The sequence below is a fragment of the Balaenoptera borealis genome (assembly GCF_965194805.1).
Source record: "Balaenoptera borealis genome assembly, chromosome: 19".
NCBI classification, from domain to species: Eukaryota; Metazoa; Chordata; class Mammalia; order Artiodactyla; family Balaenopteridae; genus Balaenoptera; species Balaenoptera borealis.
Genome location: NC_138878.1, coordinates 56,915,786 through 56,939,346, shown reverse-complemented (window position 1 = coordinate 56,939,346; position 23,561 = coordinate 56,915,786). Strand labels below are relative to the sequence as shown.

Below are 23,561 nucleotides of genomic sequence, written 5' to 3'. Positions count from 1 at the left end.
TGGAGGTTTGTTCCCTGTGGACCAATACTCCAAGACAAGCATAGCAGGACAATCGAGGGAGGAGGCCGGGCCCTACCCAGATAGAGGATAAGAGACCACATATTTCTCATTCTCTAAGTCAGGAGACCTCCCCGACTACACATGCACAGAAAAGCTCCTTGGAGGTCAAAAAGGGAGAGGGCGCCACCCCATAGTAAGTGAAGCTAACTACCCATAGTCCTCTTCGGTAGAATCCAGCTTGGCTAAGAGATGCGCACGCACACATGGGAGGGTCCTGAGATAAACTGAACACAGAGTCTGAGCCAGGCAAATCAAAATGATTGGCCAAAGGAAACCTGGAAGAAATGCCCCCTTATAAGTGATTTAAACTGCCACAAGGGCGTGACTCTCTCTCTGAGTCTGCCCATGTGTCTATCCACACGTACTGTAATTTTTTCTCCTAATAAATACTTTACTTGTTTCACCACTTTCCGTCTTTGTGGGAATTCTTTTCTGCAAAGCCGAAGGGCCAGGAGCCTTGTCACTGGCCAGTGGTCTAATGGCGAGGATTCGGTGCTCTCACCACGGCGACCCGACCACAATCACTGGCCGGGAGCTGAAACCCTGCTTCAAGCCGCTGCAAGGCCAAGGCCACCAGAGATCAGAGGTGTACGTGGGCGGTAGCGGGGGTACCATTCACGTCTGAGGTCCTTTCTCCTGAGGCTTCTGGCTGCCCCGCCCTTCTCCCAAATCCTCCTTCAACCTTAGCGTGGCTTCAGTCCTGTCCGCTGCAGGCCAGCTCTTGGAGGTGTGAGAGACAGAAAGAAAAAGAGACAGGGAGACACCCAGACAGTCAGGAGAAGATGGTGACTGAGAAAGATCACAGGGAGAAAGAAGCAGAGAGAAAGAGAAAGGGCACAAAGAGAATTAGAGATGGAATAGAGGGTGAAAGATAGAGACCCAGAGACACAAAGGGAGAGAGGATGAGAGAGACAGAGACATAAAAAGAGACAAAAAGTTTCAGAAGCAGAAGCAAAGAGAGACGCATACAGAATTTCAGAGACAAACTGCAAGAGACAGAAAAGGGGGAGAAGAGTTGTGAAAATGGGCCCCCAGAGAATGCGAAAACTTCTGCCCAGGACAGAGATCCTGCCCCCATCCTTGCCCCTTCATTTTGCCACAGATCCGTAACCCCAAACCAGACCCAGAACCAGATCCAGGGTCCCCAGTGGCAAAAAAATGGAGAAGACTTCACCCCAATCCAGGGCAGATGGACACCACTGGCCACAGTGAGAAGAGCTGAGGTGAGCCTATAGTAGGAGGAGGTGGGGTTCCCAAGGAACCCACTCAGGGCATTATTTCAGCTGGCTGTGAGCCCCGGCCCCATGCAAATAATGCAGGAAGACGGGAGGGATTAAAAGTCACTGGGAGAACTAGGAAAAAGGGGGGCAAGGTGGTGTGGACAGAGATGATTTAAAAGCAGCCCCTACCCCCAGACACATTCAGAGCCCCTGAGCACACATCTGGAGCAGCCACTGCCAGCCGGACCAGACCCTCCAGAACACACCTCAGCTGTCCCAACGGCTCAACAGGTAAAGGGCAGATCACAGAGGAGGGGGTAGCTCTCAAGAGAGGGGGTCACTGGCTCCATCCCCCTGTCTCTGAGACTGGCTGGGGTCTTCCTTGTCATCTCCTCTGGGGGCTCTCAGGGCCTCTGGGTCTGTCTCTCGGGGGCTCTCTCTGGGACTCTGTCGTTTCACTTATCAAAGTGTTTCAGAGCTCCGAGCCAGGACTGGGCACTGGACACTCTGTACTAATGCTTTCCCCAGCCAGTGGCATCTCTCTCTGGAATGTGACCCCGGGGTTCAGGACACCTTTCTGTCTGTTTCTGCTTCTGCCCTGCCTCTGTCTCAAGTCTGTCTTGGTCTCTGTCTCTGTGTCTCTGTCTAACATTCCCTGTCTGTCTCTCTCTGTCTCTCTCTCTCCCTCCATGTCTCTCTGTCTCTGTGTATCTCTGTCACTCTCTTCTCCATCAGCCTCTGGGTTTGGCTCTGCCTCTTCCTCTCTCCGTCTGTCTCTCACCCTCTTCCTGTCTATCTTTCAGTGTCCATCTCTATGTCTCTCAGTAAGTATATATCTGTCTCTCCATTTCTCTCTTCTCTTTCTCTAGCTCTGTGTCTCTCTAGTTCTATCTCCTTTCTCTAGTCTCTCTCTGTCTCCCTCTCTGTGATTTTCTCTGGCTGTTTCTGTGTCTTGATTTGTCTGTCTCTGTCCTGTGTGTCTCTATTTCTCTTTATCACTATATCTGTGTGAGAGTCAGTCTCATGAAACATGATAGCTGATGAACGATAGATAGGGGACTTCCCTGGTGGCGCAGTGGTTGGGAATCCACCTGCCAGTGCAGGGGACACGGGTTCAAGCCCTGGTCCAGGAAGATCTCACATGCCGCAGAGCAGCTGAGCCCACCACAACTACTGAGCCTGCACTCTAGAGCCCACGAGCCACAAGTACTGAGACCACATGCCACAACTGCTGAAGCCCGTGCTCCTAGAGCCTGTGCTCCGCAACAAGAGAAGCCACCACAATGAGAAGCCCGCGCACTGCAACGAAGAGTAGCCTTCGCTCGCCGCAACTAGAGAAAAGCCCGCACACAGCAACGAAGACCCAACACAGCCATAAATAAATAAATAAATTTATTTTTAAAAAATGATAGATAAATGATAGGTAGACATCCATAGATATTTGGATATCTCACTCTCATTTCTGTCTCATCATCTCCAATTGTACCTCTCTGGCTCTCTTAGTGTCTGTCTCTATCTCTCTTCTGTCCCTCTCCATCTGTCTCGATTTCTGGCTGTCTCGATTTGTCTGTCTCTCTGTATTTTGACTACCTCATGCCCTTTTCCTCTCTCCCTCTCCCTTCCCCTCTCCCTCCTTCTCTCCCCTGTCCCCTGGCCTTTCCCTGTCTCTGCCTCTGTCTACTTCCTTTCTTCTCTCCATCTGCACCCATTTCCAGGGTCTGGGGAAGGCAAGTTCCAGAAGGAGATGAGGAGTGAAGGAATCCCACTCCCTCCCCAGAGCTGCCTTCTCCCCATTGTACCTGCCCACCCCCTCCACCCGCCCAGGTGACTGCAGGGGCCTTCACCATGGACAGCATAAGCACAGCCATCTTGCTCCCGCTCCTGGCTCTCGTCTGTCTGTTCCCGTTTCGACTACGACGATAAGCGTCTCCTCACCATTATCCACCCCATCAATGACAACTTCCAAATCATGAGCAGCCCGTGGGGAGAGGTCAGGAGGCCTAGTTCCACGGGCGAGAGGGTTGGGGGTCCAGCCCTTCCAGGGATATAGGGGGAAGCAGTGGGCAGGGAAGGAATTGCGATTGGCCCTGCCAGGCCCCGCCCCTTTCTGTCTGACCCTGCCCCCGAGGTATGCGGCCCTGCCCACTCCACAGGGGCTCCACCTACACATAGCCCCCGCCCCAGCCTACACACACACACACACACACACACACACACACACACACACACACACGCGCGCGCGCACCCTACCTCCCTGCCTGCCTGTTCCTTCCTCCTCATCCCTACAGCTCTGCTGCATCCTCAGCGGTACAATATCTTTCCGAGCCTCCCGGACTGGGTTCCCGGGCTGCACCAACACCTTTTCCAGAACTTCGGACGCATGAAGAACTTCATCGCCCGCAGCGTCCGTGACCACCAGGCCTCCCTCGACCCAAACTCTCCCCGGGACTTCATTGATTGCTTCCTTACCAAGATGGCACAGGTAAGCCCTGCCTGGAAGTCCCATCTCTGGTCTGACCTGCTCTCCTGCCTCAAACCAACAAGGATCCCGAGTTGAGCGCGTTTGGGTCTAATCTCCCCACATCCGGGAAGTGAAGCTGGAACACCTGGCTCTGCTGGGGCCACTCGGGGCCTCTGCCAATTAACAGTTCTTTAAGAAATCCTCAAGGATTTGTTATTGTGGGCCCCGCGGCTGAGATTCTCCCTACCCTGCCCTTCCGCGCTCCCCAGCTCCCCCAAGGAAAGAAAGTTAAAGAGAGGAGGGACTGAAGTGGCACTCAGTAGCAGTTGTGCAGGTCTGTGGGGAGCGGGTCGCACAGGATCCGAGCCCGCAGGATCTCCCCCCGGCCTTGGCTCACATCCCCACCTCTTATCCCCCGCAGGAGAAGCAGGGCCCGCTGAGCCACTTCCACATGGATACTCTGCTGATGACCACACACAGTCTGCTCTTTGGAGGCTCCGAGACCGTGGGTACCACGCTGCGCCACGCCTTCCTCGCGCTCATGAAGTATCCAAAAGTGCAAGGTGCGAGCGCCGGGAGCCTGGTGGGGAGACCCGCCCACACGGCGCGGTAGAGCACACCCGCCCCTCCCGCCTCGAAGCCCCGCCCACAAACAATGAGCTCCCTCCCAGTGTGTCTGGAGTGAGAGCCTCCAGCTCGCGCCTGGGTCGCACAGCCAAACCCGCAAGCCCACCGGAGGCTGACCCCACCCACGTGGTCCCCGCGGTCCACACAGCCTGCCGGGTCTGCCGGGACCCAGACCCCGCCCGCATGATCTTGCTTTGCCGCCCACCTCTGACCCTGCCCACACAACTCGCACAGCCCGCCCAGAGCCCGGCCCCAGAGCCTCAGCCACTGGGCCTCCCCAGGAACCCATCTCCTCCCACACAGTCTGAACGGCCCGCACCGCACAGTCTGCGACCCCGCCTCCCCAAACCCCACCTCTGGGTCTTTCGCGGAACCTTGGCCTCCAGGACGCTGTGCGGAGACCGACTGGGTCTTTGCCGCCTGCTTCACCCCCGATTTCTCAGCTCTCCCGCACACCCCACTCACTCCATCCATCCTCCTGCAGCCCTGGTCCTCGAAGTCCCGCCGGCAATCCCATCAGGGGCCTGGACTCCAAGCAGCCCCGAACCCCCTCCGCACAACCCCGCCCCTAGGAGCCCTGGCACGAACGAAACTTACGCCCTCACCTACATCTCTGAACTCAATGCCTCCCTCCGAAGCTCCGGCTAACCTTCACATGCACCCCTGCAGCGCCCCCCGCCCCCCGACTCGAAAGCGTTGACTGGACCCCTTCCACACGCAGGCACACACCTCTTCTCAGCACAGTCAAGCCTACTGATACCATCAACAACGCTCCCCCCTCCACCTCCAGCCCGCGTACAGGAGGAGATAGACAGCGTGTTGGGACGCGCGTGGCTGCCTGCGCTGGAGGACCGAGCAGCCATGCCTTACACAGATGCGGTGATCCACGAGGTGCAGCGCTTCGCAGACGTCATCCCATGAGCTTTCTACACCGCGTCACTCGGGACACGACTTTTCAAGGCTTCCTGCTACTCAAGGTGCACTGGACACCTGGCAAACGACACCTGAAACCTTAGGAAGAGGCATCCCAGGCTCTTGCAGCAGGCATCTGCGGCTCTAGCAAGGAATATCCGAGGCCCTAGCAATCAGCACCCCGGACCTTAGCAACTGGCAACCCAAGCCCTAGCAACAGACATCTGAGACCCTTAAATCCAGAAACTCAGCCCTATGCCACACCATAGTGGACTAGACCACGTCCTGAACCCCAGACCTCTTCCCTATGGCAGGTTCCTTTCCTAAGACCCCTCTCTGAAATCCCCAAGGTCTGAGACTTCATCCTGGGGAGCCCCTGTACCTAAATACTGTTCTCAGAGACCCCACTCCCGCCCCAGGAACCCCAAATCTGTTCCTACAATGGGGGTATCCCGCATCCCTGCCTCAGACCCCAACAAAACCATTTCCAGCACCCATCACTGGGAACCCTAGACTCCCACACCCTAGACTTCCTGGACCCCTGTGGAGTCCTATGCTCCACCACCCCTTATCATGTCCCCAGGACTCCCAGCTCTGTACAGTGGAAATCCTAGTTTGGGAACCTCCCAGCCCTTCTAACACCACCGATTCTGCCTCTCCACCCACACGGGGCACGGATATCATCACCCTCCTTAATACAGTCCACTACGACCCCAGCCAATTTCTGACGCCCCGGGAATTCAACCCTGAGCATTTTCTGGATGCCAATCAGTCCTTCAAGAAGAGCCCTGCCTTCATGCCTTTCTTAGCCGGTGAGAGTGGTCAGGGGCAAGATCCAGTCTTTCTGGCCCAGTATTCCACCTGCATTCCCCAGGCCTAATTCCACTCCCCAAACCCTCTCACTTCTTCGTCCCATCCCATCCTCAGCTTTGGATATACAAAGACATTCCTTCTCCTTCCCAACTCTGCTCCTATAGGCCAATAGCATCTGAAATCCCCGCGGAGGGAGGCAGGGAGTCAGGATATTATTGTAATTTAACTTGGACTTGGTCACTGTCAGTCTCTCCACTGGGTGGTGCAGTTGAAGTGGTCCTGGTTTTTCTTGGCTTTGGTCTTTACCCGGCTGAAAAAAATCTTTCCTGTTTAACTCAGTATTAGAAAAGGGGGTGGGGTGAATAATAATAGGTAACTTACCATACTGCCTACTGTGCACCAGGTGCTACCTCTGAGAGTGGGGGCTAAGAGCTGGGCTTTGCTGCCAGACCCCAGCTTTGTCATCTTCTAGCTGTGTGGCCTTGGATATGTTCCTTCACCTCTCTGTGCCTCAGTTTTGTTTGTTTTTTTAAATATTTATTTATTTATGTATTTATTTATATATTTGGCTGCACCAGGTCTTAGTTGCAGCATGCGGGATCTTTAGTTGATGGGATCTTTAGTTGCGGCATGCGAACTCTTAGCTGCGGCATGTGGGATCTAGTTCCCTGACCAGAGATCAAACCGGGGCCCCCTGCATTGGGAGTGCGGAGTCTTAGCCACTGGACCACCAGGGACGTCCCTGTGCCTCGGTTTTTACATCTATAAAATGAAGATCATAAAAAGGTCCACCTCTTGGAGTTATTAAGAGGATTAAATTAATAGCAGTATAGTGCTTAGAGCATTATATATGTTCACAACAACAAAATGAGGCACTATTACCCTCCCCATTTCAGGTACCTACCCAGAAACTGTGGCTTGCCCAAGATCACGAAATGAGTACTGTCAGTGTTGGAATTCGAACCCCTGCAAGGTTGCACTTGTAGCAGGTCCACGATTTACTTAAACTGTCTTTTCCAGACCTTTAGAGGGATGGGTCCGTGAGTACCCAGCCATTATTCTCATGTTTTCCTTTGAAAGTTGAGGGGGCCCCTCACCCCATCTTGTCTCATTGCTCCTGCCCACCCTTCCTCCCTGTGGGAGGCAGGCTGTGCCTGGGCGAGTCGCTGCGGCGCCGGGAGCTCTTCCTCTTCCTCACCGCCATCCTGCAGAGCTTCTCGCTGGAGCCGCTGGGGGCGCCCGAGGACATCGACCTGACCCCGCTCAGCTCCGGTCTCTGCAATTTGCCGCGGCCTTTCCAGCTGTGCCAGCGCTCGCGCTGACGCCGCATCCCTTCCAGGTTCGCCAGTGAGCGTTGAGGACCGCCCGTTCCCCTGCGCCCCATCCCTCTCGCTGTCACACTCGCTTCCCCTCACCTTGTGCCTGCCACATGCCCATCCCCCATCGCTCCTGTCTTTACCTTCTGCGCCCCCAGAGGCAGAGAAAGCCAAGGGAAAGGGGAAGCGCATGCCTTGTTTTATCCACAGAACTCGTTCTATTGCGCACACTTTGGGGGATTTTATATCAATTCCTAATAAATTATCTTTATAATAGATTCGAACCTGCCTTGGCTGAATTAAAGGGAGGAGGATAGTCCTCTAGGATGGGGAGAAGGAAGGTCTGGCTGAAGAGAGGGGAGACACCTGGCTGTGATGAGTTCAACCCTCACCCTTAGGCCGGTTAAAAACTGGGAGAAACTGTTTCCTGGAGACAGGCTGGAAGGTAAAGGCTCTGAGGGCTCGAATGAAGACAGAGGCAGAGAAGCCAAGGCCGAGCAAAAGACAGCAGCCTAGAGAGATATGGAAGAGGTCTGCAAGAGATGCAGGGTGCTGTACAAAGATGGAGATGTAAGCAGGGAGAAAGTGAGAGACCCGGAGAAATAAACAGACCTAGAGACTGAGAAATCACAATTACTAACACTTACCTAGTGCTTCCTATTCACACACTGGTCCAAATGCCTCATTTAAATATCCCTATGAGGTAAAGCAATTTTATTATACATTTTTACACGTGAGCAAACTGAGGTTGCTCAGAGAGGTGAAGTGACTTGCCCAAGATTACACAGCCAGAAACGGGCACAGCTGGGTTCGGAACGCAGATCATCTGGCTCCAACACTGCTCTTCAAACTCTTATGAGTCAGAGACACAGAGGAAAGCAGAGAGATAAGAGACTGAGATCTAGGGAGGCGAAGAGAATAGAAGACAGAGACAAAGAAAGAAACAAAAATGACCAGAGAAAGAGCAGAAGGGCAATGAGTGGAGAAGTGAGGCACTGGAAGACTGAAACTCTCCCCCATTTCTCATCCCGCTCATTGGACCGTTTCTTTGTCTTGCAATTCCTCCCTTTGGGGTGGGGATAGCGGTCCCAGGCATGGGGCCTCCCAGCTTGGGACTGGACTTGACAAGCTGACATCTGCTGACAGTAGCTTTTCTCAAGGAGCAGGCATCTCAAGTTTCATTAAGCTGGAGTCAGACTGAATGAGGCTGGCCCCGCCAGCCATGGGCAGAGGTGACCTGGAAGGCCCTAGCCTGAGCGGAGTCTCCCCAAGGTCACCCAGAAGCTGGGACATGCTCTGCTGAGTATGGGCCTGGCTGGAGGGAGGCTTATAGGTGGCCCCCACATGGGGTGATGGCTCCCTAATCCCCACGCTCTTCCCACCACAGGCCAAGCACAGAGTCTGCCCCAGGGCCCAGGCAGGGACGCAGAGGTGGAGGGGGGAAAGGAGAGATTCAGAGGTCCTGAGAAAGAAAGATGGAGAGATGCGGAAGAGAAACACATGACGAAGAGAAAGAGACAGACAGAGATAGAGAGATACATAGAGAGAGATCCTGAAAACCAAAGACTGGGAGTGAGAGAGACAGAGGAGGAGAAAGAGAGGAACTGAGAAAAGGGGAGAGACAGAGATGCCCAAAGAGAAGGAAGACAAGGAGATGCTAAAGTCAAGATGGAAATTAAGAGAGGCACAGAGCTGAAGAGAGACAGAGATCTGAAAGGACAAAAAGAGAACCAGAGAGAAGCCTCAAGAGATGAAACAGAGACAGGCAGGAAGGGAGACAGTCACAAGGATTCAGCCAAAGATAGAGACCGAGAGAAATAGAGTGCGAATTATAGAGCAGCAGAGAGAAACAGAGACAAGAATTTATATCGTCTAAGAGTAAATGACAAACTTGAGATTAGATTTGTAATGTGGAACCAAATGAATTAAAAGGGAAGTATAATATTTTAACCATAATTCAAAAAGACACATGCACCCCCATGTTCACTGCAGCACTATTTACAATAGCCAGGTCATGGAAGCAACCTAAATGTCCATCAACAGAAGAATGGATACAGAAGATGTGGTACATATATACAATGGAATATTACTCAGCCACAAAATTGGGTCATTTGTAGAGACATGGATGGACCTAGAGACTGTCATACAGAGTGAAGTAAGTCAGAAAGGGAAAAATATCTTATATTTATGCATATATGTAGAATCTAGAAAAATGGTACTGATGAACCTGTTTGCAAGGCAGAAGTAGAGATGCAGATGTAGAGAACACACGTATGGACACCAAGGAGGGAAAGGAGGGGTGGGATGAATTGGGAGATTGGGATTGACATATATACACGAATATGTATAAAATAGATAACTACTGAGAACCTGCTGTATAGCACAGGGAACTCTACTCAATGCTCTGTGGTGACCCAAATGGGAAGGAAATCCAAAAAAGAGGGGATATATGTACACACATAGCTGATTCACCTCGCTGTACAGCAGAAACTAACACAACATTGTAAAGCAACTATACTCCAATTAAAAAAGAGAGAGAGAGAGAGAAACAGAGACAGAAATAGGGATGAAGAAAGCCATGCATTCATTCAGCAACATTTACTGAGTGCCAAGTGTGTGCTGAGCACTATTTTAGGTGCTGGGGATACAGAAGTGAACAAGACAAAATGCCTGCTCTTGAAAAGAGCCTGAGAAAGAGGATTCATCGGAGAGACTGGGGTGGGAGTTGGGGGAGGGGGTGGCGAGGGCATGCTTGCTGCACCCCTGCTGTCTGCAGAGTCAGTGCCTCTGAGCAGCGCCCTGCCTCTCAGCCCCTGCCAGTCACCAGGTTCCCAGACAGAGAAAGGCTGACAGGTAGGGAGACGTGCTACACAAACAGGCAGGAAGACGGGAAAGCAGAGACAGAGGGAGATTAAGGTAAAGACAAACTGGAAGAGGCAGGGAGAGAAAAAGACAGACATTGAAAAGAGAGAGCGCACGAGAGAGAAGACAAACATGAACAGAGGTAGACACTGAGAGTGAAACAGAGAGAGAGAGAGAAATGGGAAGAGAGAGAAAGAGAGAGAGATGAACAGAGAAACACAGAGACTGAGAGTGAGAGAGACACTCCCAGAGACGAGCCCAGTCCCAGACTCTGCACAGCCCCCTCACCGTCTCCCCAGGTCTGGGCCCTGTGCCAGGCACCTGGCGGAAGGCTGGATCCGGCAAGGCAGGGTGGGCGGCAGGGTGGGTCGCATTCCTGAACAGTCTGTTCTAAGTACAGACTCAGCCACAACCCCCGCCCCTGGCCCATCGTGGCCTGGCATCAGGCGGGGGTGCCCACTGAGGAGTCTGGGGGACTGGAGACCAGGGGTGTAGCAGCATAGGCATAGGACATTTGGGACATCTGGGAGCCAGAGCATTGGGAATAGAGATGACAGGAGTTCAGGGCAGGGTATAAGTATGGAAATACAAGGGCGTCAACCGTGGGAAGGCAGCCAGGAGTCATAGGATAGGCATGGAAGTGCCAAGCTGATGGGCACCAGGATGCTAGGGGACTTGAGTGAGCATCTGGGAGACATGTATGGCATACAGAGCTCCAAGGGCAATGGGTGTGGAAGTGACAAGGGCTCAGGTGTGAGTCCCCAGGAATCACAGGCACAGGGCACAGGAGTGCCAGGCTAATGGACACATCACCAGGAGTGTTCTAAGAAGTGTATTTAGGAGTCAGGATGTTTTTAGTTATCAGAAGTACAAGGTACAGCATTCAGTGGTCATGGGCCCAGAGGTGTCCAGGGGATTAGGAATGCACAGCTACAGGCCAAGTGAGATGGACCCAAAGGTGCTGGGGGTTCAGGAGGGTGCACCTGTTGACCAGGTATGCTGACATGAAAATGCTAGTGCATTAAGGCTACCAAATAGGACAGGCTGAGGCAGGCACCAAAAAAAAAAAAAAAAAGGCCAGGAGGAGCCGAGCCCAGCAATGATAGGGCTGGGGGCGGGGTGCAGACTTTGGGTTGGGGAATTACAGAATGAGCATCCCAAAGGCGGCCACCCCTCCCATTTCCAGTCTCCATCCCTGCTCCACCCAAGACCCCAAGGGAATCAAAGAGAGGCGAAGAGATGCAGACAGCCAGGCGGGGTTGGGGTGCACCCGGCACTCCGACGCAGGCGGCCCTACCCCTGGGCCCGTACCACTCCCGCTTCTGCGGAACTTGCTGCAGCTCGAGTCTGGACACCTGGACCGTGCACTCACGGGGGTAGCCCCGACAGTGGGTGGGGTAACAGAATTCTGGATTCCTGGAGGTGGGGCTGGGGGCTAGAATTCCTGGTTCTCTGAATGAAGACAGAGCTGAGGGCTCGGACCCCGTGAGTCCTGACAGAGGGTGAGGGGCCTGGAGTCCTGCCTTCCGGGAAAGGAGACTGGGGGTGGGAAGTTAGATCTGGAGGGAAAAGGGACAGTGGCCCTGAGCTCCTGGTTCAGGGCGGAGTCGCGCTGCCACCCCTACTCCCGGGTCCCAAGGGAGGAGGAGCCTGGGGCGGGCAGTCTGGTCCCAGGGGACGGGGAGCAGAGAGGTCTGTTCTGGCTCAAGGCTGGGGAGGTACTGAGGGCCCAGATACCTAGTTCTGAGGGTGCAGGGGGCTGGGGACCTGAACTTCTAGATTTTGAGGGAAGGCGGTGGGGCTGGACTCCTGGGTCCGAAGGAGAAGGGAGCTGGGGGCCGGGCTCTGGGGTCTCGATGGCGGAGGGGTCAGGAGCCCAGACCCGGGCCCGCTGAGCACCGGCTCCGTGTAGCTCCCTGGCCGCTGGGGTCCGGTGTTCACGGTGTGGCTGTGCCCGCGCCCTGCAGTGGTGCTGTGTGCAGCTACGCAGCGCTGCGGGACGCATTAGTGCTGCAAGCGGATGCCTTCTCCGGCCGCGGGGCCAGGGCAGTCTTCGAACGCTTCACACGCGGAAACGGTGAGGCCTGGGCGGCGGAAGTGCGGACCGGGAATGTCCAGGTTGCCTTACAGAGCGAGACCGGGGGAAATGGAGCGGGGCCTAATAGAGTCAAGGCTTCTGAGGAGAGGTTGGGGCGGAGCCACAGTGTAGGGGTCGAATGGGGGTGGGGGAGGCTGGTTCCTTGTGCAGCCAGTAGAAGAGAAGAGCCTAAGAGTCAAGGCCAAAGAGAGCAAGCACGGGGATCAGGAATCGGGACCAGCAGAGGTGCGGCCAATGTGTGGACAGGGCCGAGAAGGCTGGGGTAGCAACCAAAAGACCTGGAAATGAAGCAGAGCGAAGAGTTGCGAGGAAGTCGACTCCACTACGGGATGCTTCCGGGATGGGGCGTGGCTAACTCCCCGGCCCGTCCCCTTCTTTGTTCCACTCCCCCAGGCATCGTGGTTTCTAACGGGCAGCGCTGGCGGACGCTGCGCAATTTTGCAGTTGGAGCACTTAAGGAGTTTGGCTTGGGTACGCGGACTATCAAGGACAGTGTCCTGGAAGAGGCGCCTTGTCTGCTTGGCGAATTTCAAGACAGCGTTGGTACGGCCTGGTCGGAAAAGGATAGGGACCTGTTGTGGGTGTGGCCACTGGACACCTGTTGTGGGTGTGGCCTAGGGAAGGCGTTTGGGTGGAATGAAGCCAGTAAACCCAAGGGCTGGGTGGGGGCCGAGCCACAAGCGTTTGACCTTGTCCTGTTCCCGCTCCCAGGAGCTCCGTTCGACCCCTGGCGGCTACTAGATAATGCTGTATCTCATGTTATGTGTTCCGTGGTCTTTGAGAACCGCTATGGCTACGAGGACCCGGAGTTCCTGAGGTTCCTGGACCTCTTCAATGACAACTTCCGCATCATGAGTTCCAGATGGGGTGAGGTGAGAGGGTCAGCCCCCATCCCTCCCTCGTGTGCCCAATCTATGCCAAATTCCAAGTACATGGACCTACCTACATTGGATCATTAGAATGGAGCAGTCTTAGAATCTTGGAATGGAAGAGTTTTAGAACTTACATCAAAGTCCTGGTCCAGTCTCCCCATAGGGAAACTAATGGTCTTGTTCAAGGTCCTGTTGATTTCCTGTCCCCCCAGATGTACATTTTCCCCTCTCTCCTAAAATGGCTCCCAGGCCCACACCACGGAATCTTCCGAAACTTAGCAGAGCTTAGAGTTTTCATCTCTCAGCAAACCCAGCAGCAACCGGCAGCCCAGGGAACCCCGCAATTTCATCGATTGCTTCCTTGGTTGGGTCAAACGGATAAGGCACAGGGTCCTGCTGCCCACCAGCAGACGCCTGGCTCCTCTACCCACAGGAACAGAAGGGCCCGGAGAGCCATTTCCAGGAGACACTGGTGATGACGACGCACAACCACTTCTTTGGCAGTACCGAGACCACAAGCACCACCCTGCGCTGTGGACTCCTCATTCTGCTCAAACACCCAGAGGTGGCAGGCTTGTGAGCTGCACAGCTCGGGATGAGGCGGCGAGGGTTTCAGGTTGGCTGGAGGCTGGGCTACGCATAGTTCACATCTCTGCCGGCCCAGCCAAAGCGCAGGCGGAGCTGGATCCCGTGGTAGGTCGAATGTGCGCCCCAAGCCTGGAGGACCAAGCGCGCCTGCCCTACACCAACGCCACGCTGCAGGAGATGCAGAGTGTCTTCAGCGTGCTACCGCTGGAGCTGCCGCGTGCCCTCACCTGGGATGCCCACCTGCGCAGCCACTTCCTGCCCAAGGTGCCCACCAAGACTGGGGATCCTGCGCAGGGGCTGGGGAGGGCCTATTAACAGAGATCAGCAGGCCTAAGCGTCCAGAGCGCTGACTCTGGGAGCAAGGAAGTAGGCCTTCCTTGCCACTGGCTTCGAAATGGGGTCTTGGATGGACGTTTGGAAGAGTCGCTTGCCAATTTTTCAAGTAACCCTTGCACATCTCCCCAGGGCACCTTCATGATTCCTCTCCTTGTGTCTGCACACCAGGATCTCACCCAATTTAAGGACCCAGACTGTATCAATCCCACCAACTTCCTGAATGACAAGGGTGAGTTCCAGAGCAACAATTCCTTCATGCCCTTTGCCCCAGGTCTGGGCTGGTCCTTCATGCCCTTTGCCCCAGGTCTGGGCTGGTCCTTCATGCCCTTTGCCCCAGGTCTGGGCTGGGCACGGAGGGGACCAGCCTGGACATGCCGTGGGGTGCATGGGTTTCTCACCCCACACCCCCACGTCCCCAGGAAAGCAATGTGCCTGGGTGCAGGCCTGGCCCGATCCGAGATCTTCCTCACCTCCATTCTACAGCAGTTCTGCCTGCTCCCTGTGGGGAGCCCCACCAACATCGACCCCACCCCACAGTGCACTGGCCTGGGCAACGTGCCCCCAGCCTTCCAACTCTGTCTGGTGGCCGCTGAAGTCAGGTTCAGCCACCCTCTGCTCACTGGCTCTCAGACCTCCTTACCCTCTTCGATCAATAAAGGACCTGAATTGCAGATGGAGGGGTCTTCTTACCAACAGGGAGTGAGAGTCAGTCAGATGTGTGCAGCTCTGAGGTAAACTTTTATTTCTTGGCTGACAGGACTTGCAGACCCATGCTCCTCCCAGCACCTTTTATCCTGCCCAAGCAGCGGCAGCCTAGTCCAAAAGGTGCCGTGGCCGAAGGGGTTGGGGAGTCACTTCACATTCCAGGCTGGAGGAGTGGGGGGCTTGGGGATACTCCCCCACAAACCTTTGCCAGCAAGAGGCCATGACTCACCCCAACCCCAAATCCTGCATTCTGGTGGGAAGTGGCAACGCCTCCTTCCAGCTCTCCAAACCTGAGAGGGACATGCGTGACCAGACAGGGCAGGACACAGGCCCCCAGCTCCAGTAATGGCAGTCCCCAACACCGGCCTCCGCCCAGGTCACAACCCCAGCCCCCATCCCAGGGCAGCAGGGGTCTCTCCTCCTCCTCGGTCCTCAGCGATGGATGGAGCCCTCCACACCAGGCAGAACAGAGGCAAAGTCAGAAGCAGCGGCAGTGGCGGGGAAGGAGCAGGCACCGTGACTGGCGGCACCGGGGCCCAGGGCTCCCCCGACGTCAGGGCAAGCTGTCTGTCCGTGCAGCTCTGGGGCCAGCCACTAGGTGGGCGTAGTCGGCTGTGATACGGGTACTTGGACACCTTTCTGTCCTGATGCTGGGGGTGAAGGGGGACAGGAGACTGAGTCATCAGGGACGGAACTAAGAGGCCAAGGAAACCTGGGAAGATGGGGAGATGACCGGAAGAGATGGGGCTCATGCTGGGGATACCAGGAGAGTGAACTGTCTAGGGAAGGTAGGCAAAGATGGGGAAAAATGAGTGACTGGATTCAGTGAGAGACTGATGAGGTGGCTTGAGGCCTAGGGAGGTACATGGAATAGGAAGGACTTGAGGGAGGGGGACACTGTTTGGGAAGCCGGTACCTAGCTGATACTTGTCTTTGGCTGCTGCTCGCTCCTTGGCATCAAAATACCAGACAGTGATGGCGTACCTGGAGATCAGAGCAGCCCCCGAGGGTGGTTAGAGATCACTTTTCTTCAATTCCAGCCACTATATCCACCCCCTGAGCCGCCCCCTCTTGGCACTCCATCACTTCCTAGTCACTTCAGGGGTCTGACAAGACTTTGCTGGCACGGGGGGAGCACCTGGGCACATTCCCATAAGTATGGACCGTACCTGGTGGCATAGGCTGGTTTCACCTCATGGGGGTTCCGCCGATCAGACCAGAAAATGAGCAGCCGGTCAAAGAGTGGCTCAATGTTGGCTACCACGGGACGGCCCTCAGGGAATATCTGCAGCAGGCCGCCATGCACCTGAAGGCAGGCCAGAGGATGAGGCAGGAGGCTGGGAGTCCTGCCTAGAGCCCCAGCCTTGCACTGCCGGCCCCCAGGAGCCCAGCAGGGGGCATAATAACTGCACACATCACTCCCTCCCACCACTCAGGCTCTCAGAATAAGTGACAACCCAGAGTCTGCATCACCATGGAGATGGGCAGGAAGCTACTTAAGAAGACAGGAAGTGGGGCGGGGGAAGTGCTCGTTAGGCTGGGGGCTGGGCAGACAGCACCATTCCCCAAAGAGGGGGAACTGCCGCCACACAGTGAGCTGAAGAGGAGGTCCCATTTCCCAGAAAGAGCCATTGGGCACATTCCACCGCCCCCCAGTGGGTTGGGAAGAGGAAGGGGACAATGCTAGAAGCTGAGCTGGGAAAGGAAAATGCAATGGATGCACGCCACCCCACCCCCCACATCCTACCTTGACGTCCCAGTTCTGATTCAGGTAATAGATGCAGGTGATGCAGCGCCCATCGCCATGGGGATTGTCAACGTGTCTCACGTACCCCAGCCCGTTACCTGGGTAACATGCCACCATGGCCTGGCAGAGACGGATGGAGAGGGTTTACTGAGGCTAGCTGGCAGGGACTTTTGAGGAAGCAGCCATTACCTCCTCTTCCTCACCCCTCTCAGCCCCTCATCTTTCCTCAGGTGTCCTGGACTCCAAGGGTACCAGCACCCAGACTTTCTCCTTTTTCAGCCAAGCCTCCATCCACAAGAAACCTCAGCTCCTGGGCCTCAATAGCCCAACACACACACACACACACACACACACACACAAACACCCACAGCCCTACCCCCCGGGTCTGGCGCCGACATGCAGCTCAATGAGCAACTGAGGGCTTGGTTTTTTAAAGATAACCCGACCCCACGTCAGACATTTCACTAGGATAAAAGCAATTTAAACATTTCCTGGTCTGCAGGGATGTGGCCTCATAGCCCCACACTAGGAGTTCTCTCCTTGAGCTGTAGAGTTGGAATGACCTGGGACACTGATACCCAGGCCCACCGCAGAGGTTCTGATGTACTTGGTCTCAGGTGGAGCCTGGAATTTTTAAAGGTTCCCCAGGTAATTCTAATGTGCAGCAATGTTGAGAACCACTGACCTTAACTATAAAGAATACCCGGTAAATAATCTGTCTTCTACACAACTGAACAGGTACCAAAACCTAGAATGTGACCAGAACCTGAGATCTAATCCCAACTCCAAGGATAACCTGCCAAGTAGCCCTGGACAGTCTCATCACCTGAATGGGCCTCAAAACACCTCATCTGTAAAATGGGGCTAATAAACACCTTCGGTTTACAGCAGTAGCATAAACCCCTCCGAGAACATGACTTTGGAAGCTCCTGACCCCCACAGATCTGAGTCAGACCTTGTTCCAGGTCTCGGCTTCTGTGCGTACAGGTCTAGCCACAGGGTTCTCGCCTCCTCTCCTGGATAGCCGCCACTGCCCTAGGCAGCCCTGGCCATCCTGAGTCCTGGGCCTAGCCACTCGGGGCCTGTTTCTCATCAGGTACCCAGCAAAATGATGGATGTGATGTGAGGAAAAGGGCCCAGGTGTTCCTGCAGACCTATCTCCTGGGTTCAAGTCTCAGTGCTGCCACATAAGCTGTGATGTTGGGCAGATGACTGAACTTCCCCGTCTCCAGTTCCTCATCCACAAGATGGAGCTAACAACTACTTTTTTGGAGATTTTGCCGGTTTTGCTCGAGGGTAGGGTGGGGTGGGGAAAGGGGTCCAGTGCTGCAACCTCTTCCCGCACAACCCATCCCCACAGCAGCCAGAGGCCCTTTACTCCAGCTCACCACTGCTCAAACCCCTTCAAGTTCCTCGCTGCATCCTAAGAGAACACAAATTCCTGACCACAGCCTCCAAGGCCACTAGCCTCATACACTATCTCCAGCCTCGAAATCCTCCTCACTCTTCTCTGACCAGGCCAAGCTCATCCTCAAGGCCTCTGCACCTGCCTGAACACTCTTCCACTGGTCCCCCTTGTTATTCAGGTCTCAGGACCAGGAGCACCTTGAGTCCTCTAGCTGAAGGCACCTGGGCTGATTTCCCATTCCATCCCTCTCAATGCAAAATCAGCACGGGTACTTGTTTACCTAGTACTGGCCCCTAGGGCCAGGCCTGTCTCCCTAGTGCCAAGGAGGTAGGTGCTGATTAAAAGCACTCCTCTGGGTCTCAGGGCCTCCATTCTGTCCTTCCGTGCACCCTCACAGGGTCTCCCACCATGCAGGCAGGGACACACTCTGTAGTCTGTCTGGGAGTGGGACTCCTGTGTGTGCGAAGGGTAGGCACAGGAACAGGCCCTTTAAGGCCCCCCTCCCCCCACATATACTCACCTGGGAGTGGGGCTGGGGGTGGCATCCTCCGGCCCCCGAGAAGCATCTACTTCCTGCCCCCACAAGGGAAAGGACCACAACCAGAGTAACAGGGAAACTTGCTCCTCACACTTCCACCTCCAGGAAGGGGCAGCTAGGATCACTGGGCATGCACACCGCCCCCCCCCCCCAATCAGAATCCCAGGTCTCAGCCAACAGCAGCAGGCCCCACCTCCAAACTGCTCTTAAAGGGGCCTCCCGGGGTCACCTATGGTAGTCCTTGATGCCAGTGGGAGTCAATTCCCTCCCACCTGCAGGTCAACTGAGCAGAGGAACTAGGGAGAGGAGGAAGGCAAAAGAACACAGGAGCAGCACTCAGGGACCACCGAGAGGCAGGCTGTTACCAGCCGAAACCACACTGGTGATCTGAGCCCCCCCACAGTGACCACCCCACACTGTCTTACTCCAGAGCCTGGGGAGGGAGCCCAGATGTTGCCCTCTGAAGGCGAGGAAGCCTGCAGTTGCTGCCTCACTGGGGCAGGGGAGGGTCTGAGAGGAACTCCAGTGGCTGGGTTGGCTCCTCCCCTCCCTTCTTAGTCCAGCCAGGCTTGTTCTTACCTCCCAGGGCTAAGAAGTCCACCCCACCACCCCTCCAGGGCCCTGCTCCCAACCACATCCAAGGCACCAAAGGAAAAGAGATCTGCGCCCTCTCCCCTCCCCTCCCCTCCTGAAATGGCCACAGCCTAGCTGGGGAGTTAACCTGGTTTTCCTATCCTGTGAATGAGCGAACGGAGGCTCAGAGAAGCATCCTGCCCTTGGCCACTCAACTCTTGTGGTCTCCCCACCAACCTCCCTCCTGTGAGGATGGGTGGCCCTGGGGAGAAGGTGCTGAACACCTTGTGGCTAGGGAGATTCCCACTGATCTCTCCTTCCCCTGGGAGGGGCCGCCTCTGGCCCTCCAGCTACCAAAGTAACAGGAGAGAGAGGGAAGCAGGACAAGTTCCAGCAGGGCTGGGGGGCTGGGGAAGCCAGTATGGCTTCGGCTCGGGGGAGCCCTAGTCCCCGAGCCAGCTCCAGCCTGAGACGGAAGCTGCAGAGACAGAACCCAAGACGGGATCTGAGGGAGGAGGGAGAGGACATCAGGAGCACAGCCTCATGCCTGCAGGGCAAAACACAGTCTGTGCCATCAACCCGGCATCACTGGTGCTGTGCAGTGGGCACTCCCTACAGGGCCTTGTCCAAACACCACCAAACCTTGGACTCAAGGCCAGGATCCTCACACCCCTCCATGAGGAGAATCAACATGTCAGCAGGCCAAAAGGCCCTACGGACTACTGTCTTGTGCAGGGCTCCTAACCCCAGGTTCTTGAATGGGCAGCTGGAGGCCCAGAAGGCCCTGATCACTGACCATAAACTCCAATCAAATGAGCATTTTTCTTAAGACGGGGTCTGTGGTTTTTGGCAGATTCTTAAAAAGGCCCAGGTTCCAAAACAAAAAATAACTGCTACTCTAAAACAAGAGAAAGGGACCAAGAAGAGATACAAGGACAGAGGATCAAGGAAACAGACCAGAGCCAGACAAGGATAAAGTGATGGAGAGACAGAACAAACAGGATGGAGAACAGGGTCTAGGATGGGGAGGGATGGGAAAGATGGGGACATAACCTCCACCTGGGCCGGCACACAGCCACCCCCAGAAAGCCGTCCGTGATGCAAATGCCACAGTACGGCATACAGTACACAATGTAGCCCAGCACCAAGCACAGTGGGCAGTGCCTCCTCCCTCAGCCCGGCATCGGCCTCACCACTGCCACCCTCCCCCCTCCACCTTCTGGTTCTCCTACCCGGGAGACAGGACAGGCAGACCAGAGACAGACAATGGACAGGACGGACCAGACATACACGAGTAGATGAAAAAATAAGGGAACAGGGAAGAACAAAGACAGGGGCAGACAGACAGGTACAGACGGCAGAGGCAGAAACCTGTGCCTGTCTACACGGAACATTCTTGGTCTAGGATCCATGGACAGACATCAGGCGGCTGTGAACCCCACCATGGCCCATGCACAGATGTGGGGCTATGACTGTCAGCACCTCTCCTCAGGTTCCTCAAGAGGATCCCTGGCAAAGTCAAGAACCATGGTGACTACGGGCCAAACCCATGGTTTATAGGTACACAAACTAAGGGCACAGGGAGTGAGAGCCCAAAGTGAGCTCCAACAGTCCCTGCGCCAGAGCTGCCTGAACTCTGCTGTGACCCCACAAGCCTGTCTCCAAACCCACTGGTGCTCAGAGCGCTAGGCGTCCAACAAGTGCTGGGCAGCCCCCCACCCCACCGCCCGGTCCCTGCAGCCTCACCTTGGTGCGCCCATTGATGACGTAGCTGCCCAGCCTCCCAGCACAGTGGCGGATTACAGCATCCACGTGGGCCATGAGGGCACCGATGCTTCGGCAGCCTGGCTCATGGCCTTCCACCCAGGCAATCTGGTCCCCACGGATGCTGCGTGGCGGGATAGCCCGCTGGCTCACTAGCTGCCCATCACGCAGGCGCCCGCCCCGCTTCAGGGCCTCCACCTCTGCCAGCACTTGGCCACCAAGTGCCGCCCCCAGGAAGCTGTCCTTGACGCAGATGCCATAGTACCGCATGCAGGGCACAATATAGTCCAGGGCCAGGCGCTCAGGCGCAGCGGGCAGCACCTCCTCCCTCAGCCCGGCGCTGGCCTCACCACTGCCACTGCTGCAGCCCTCCCCCTCTGCCTCCGCCTCCTGGTTCTCCTGCCTGGCCCAGGGCCGCTTGCTGGGGGCAGGGGCATCCCCACCATCCTCTGCCCATTTCCGTTTGGGGGCCTCGGGCCGGGCGCCCTGGGCTGCCAGTCGCTGGCACCCCTTGGTGACCAGTGCCGCAGCACCCTCACTCTGCAGCGGCCGCAGCTCGCCGCCATCCTGCCCACCGAAGCCCTCCCGCAGGGGGCTGGCTGTGGTGGAAGTAGCTGTGGCTCTGGGGGTCCCACTCCCCGCCGAGGCCTCACCAGGCCCTCCTGGACGGTGGTAGGAGGACAGCAGGGGACAGGGCAGGTAACTCTCCACCCCCATCCTGGCCCTGCTAGGCTCCAAGGGCTCTGACACCGAACCCGGCAACTGAGGGAGAGCCTGACTCAGGGGCTGCGGCTGGCACGGGCTGTCCATGGCAGCAGTGTCTTCATCCCCCGCGCATGGAGGGCACGGCCCAGGCCCATGGTGCCACCCTCCTCCACCTCCTCCTCCTCCACTTGATGCAGCCGGGGGCCGGGGCGGCTGGGCCTGGCGTGGGGCAGGATGAGGCAGGGCAGATGGCAGAGGCTTTTCTCGTGCCCTGGGGGTGCTTGCTGGTCCCCAAGTCCTCTGCTGTCCCTAGGGGCTTGGGAAGGGACCTGTCACGGTGGCTGGAGAGAGAAAGAGAGAGAGAGGAGAGAGAAAAAAGGATGTGAGAAGAGCTACAGGGAAGAGGGCTGGGGGGGGGGGTGGGGAGTGGCAGGGGCAGTAGATAGGAAGACAGACTTAGCTACAAAGACCCCAAAACCTGAGGCCACGTGGGGAAAAAGACTCTGGGACTTGGGTGGAATCACTAAGAGACAAGGGGCAGTAAGGGGGCAGCTGGAGGAGTGAGACTGGGTAGATGACCCACAGGCAGAGGACTGCAGTGGGAGCTGTGAGCGAGAGACATCCTCAGACAGACACAGACCCACAGACAGAAAAGAAGGAGGGGACTTGAAGTAGAAAGGGATGGCGGAGTGGGAAGTAGGAGAGTTAGAAACAAACAGACCGGGGGCGGGAGGGGAAATCTGCCTGGAAGACACAGAGGGAATGTGGGGATCTACAGACCGTGGAAACTGGGGGGTCCAGAGACAGAAACACACACCGGAGAAGAGCAGGGAAGAGTGGACCTGAGACAGCCGGGCAGAACCCAGCCCAACAGGAGGAAGCCCGTTAGGGGCTGACACACACCCAGACGGAAGGGAGGTCCTGAGACAGACAGACGGAAGGGACCCGTGGGAGCAGGGTCCACAGCGACAGAGGGAAGGGTGGAGGAGGGCTCATGCACTCGGGGAAAAGACGACGGAAAAAGCGCCCCCCTCCCAAGTCCCTTCGGTGCGGGTCCTGGGGCCCCTCGGGGCACAGCAGGAGACGAAGACAAGGCCTAAGGACCGTTGGAACCCCGTGTCCCCACCCCTCCCCTCCCCCTCCGCCCGCTCCCCCCCCCAACCCCCCCAACGGCCGGCGCTTAATATGCCCGGCGCGCGTTCCCTCCCCCACGCCCCACCCCCACACTCCCCAGGGTCGCCAGGCTTCGCCACAGAGTGCTGGGCGCGCGCCCCCGCACCCCGCCCGGCTCGCGCCGGCGCCCGGCCTCAAGCGCCTTCTCCGCCCCGCTCCATGCCCTCCCCGCGGTATCCTCACCGAGGTTTTTCCTCCGGCCCCGGCGCCGCCGTTTGTGCCAGCCGCCCTGCGCCGCACAGCGCGCCATACCCCGCCCCCACCACCCGCGACGCTCCGCCCCCGCCTCGCCCGGTGGGCACGTGACCGCATCCGGGCGGAGGAGACCAGGGCTTGCGCAGGCGCGAGCCGCGTGGGGCGGGGCGAGGAAATTCAGAACACCCTCTCCCTGGAGAAAGGGGAAAAGGATCAGTCGCCGACGCAAGGTTTTTATGCACTCTCCGCTCCGCCCCTTCTGCGCGAGAGGAGGAACGCAGTTAGGAAGGGCTGGATCCGGTGGGGGAGTTTCGGCGCATATTATGCCAAGCGAGTGGGAGGGGTATGCAAATATGTCTATTTACATAGACAGGCCCGCCCCCTTGGAGCCGAGAACGCGGCGGAACGATGAGTAGCAGGGTAGGGGAGCGGCATACGGATCATCGGTATTATTTACATGGACAGCTCCGCCTTCTCACAGCCCAAGAATAGGAATATTGAGAAACGTCTGCGCAATTAGTTGGGAAATGTATGTAAATTTGCACGACAGTAAGTAATTTACATAAGGACTTTTTATAACGGAGGAAA

The 23,561-nt window shown here is 56.3% G+C and overlaps 2 protein-coding genes and 1 pseudogene across 3 annotated transcripts; 2 read left to right on the top strand and 1 right to left on the bottom strand.

Moving 5' to 3' along the window:
• Window positions 1-538: 538 nt before the first annotated feature.
• Window positions 539-7,687, top strand: CYP2F1 (cytochrome P450 family 2 subfamily F member 1; the record flags this gene model as incomplete). The annotated part of the gene is given in 8 exon segments (XM_082367176.1): window positions 539-659; window positions 3,140-3,270; window positions 3,586-3,762; window positions 4,163-4,304; window positions 5,159-5,278; window positions 5,281-5,345; window positions 5,951-6,098; window positions 7,237-7,687. Coding segments are annotated over 8 exon segments (1,083 nt in total). The 3' UTR covers window positions 7,416-7,687.
• A 3,102-nt stretch (window positions 7,688-10,789) lies between these two features.
• Window positions 10,790-14,900, top strand: LOC309616711 (cytochrome P450 2F2-like; annotated as a pseudogene). Its single transcript, XR_014249825.1, has 8 exons — window positions 10,790-11,647; window positions 12,184-12,348; window positions 12,763-12,912; window positions 13,081-13,241; window positions 13,454-13,619; window positions 13,675-13,813; window positions 13,906-14,093; window positions 14,295-14,900. The product of XR_014249825.1 is annotated as a cytochrome P450 2F2-like (transcript).
• EGLN2 (egl-9 family hypoxia inducible factor 2) lies at window positions 14,885-23,088 on the bottom strand. Its single transcript, XM_082367558.1, has 6 exons — window positions 22,962-23,088; window positions 20,883-21,946; window positions 16,618-16,737; window positions 16,040-16,176; window positions 15,787-15,854; window positions 14,885-15,520 (listed from the first exon to the last, which is right to left on the bottom strand). Exons 2-6 carry the CDS (start codon window positions 21,708-21,710, stop codon window positions 15,465-15,467), a joined length of 1,209 nt encoding a protein of 402 aa, XP_082223684.1. The 5' UTR covers window positions 21,711-21,946; window positions 22,962-23,088; the 3' UTR covers window positions 14,885-15,464.
• Between the last annotated feature and the right edge of the window lie 473 nt (window positions 23,089-23,561).

Excerpts from the sequence above, each read along its gene's own strand:
- EGLN2 (XM_082367558.1), bottom strand. The coding sequence starts at position 21,710 with ATGGACAGCCCGTGCCAGCCGCAGCCCCTGAGTCAGGCTCTCCCTCAG. Across the intron at positions 16,738-20,882 it reads TCATCAATGGGCGCACCAAG|GCCATGGTGGCATGTTACCC; the intron begins GTGAGGCTGCAG and ends CGTCTCTGCCAG. Across the intron at positions 15,521-15,786 it reads CAAAGACAAGTATCAGCTAG|CATCAGGACAGAAAGGTGTC; the intron begins GTACCGGCTTCC and ends CTTCACCCCCAG.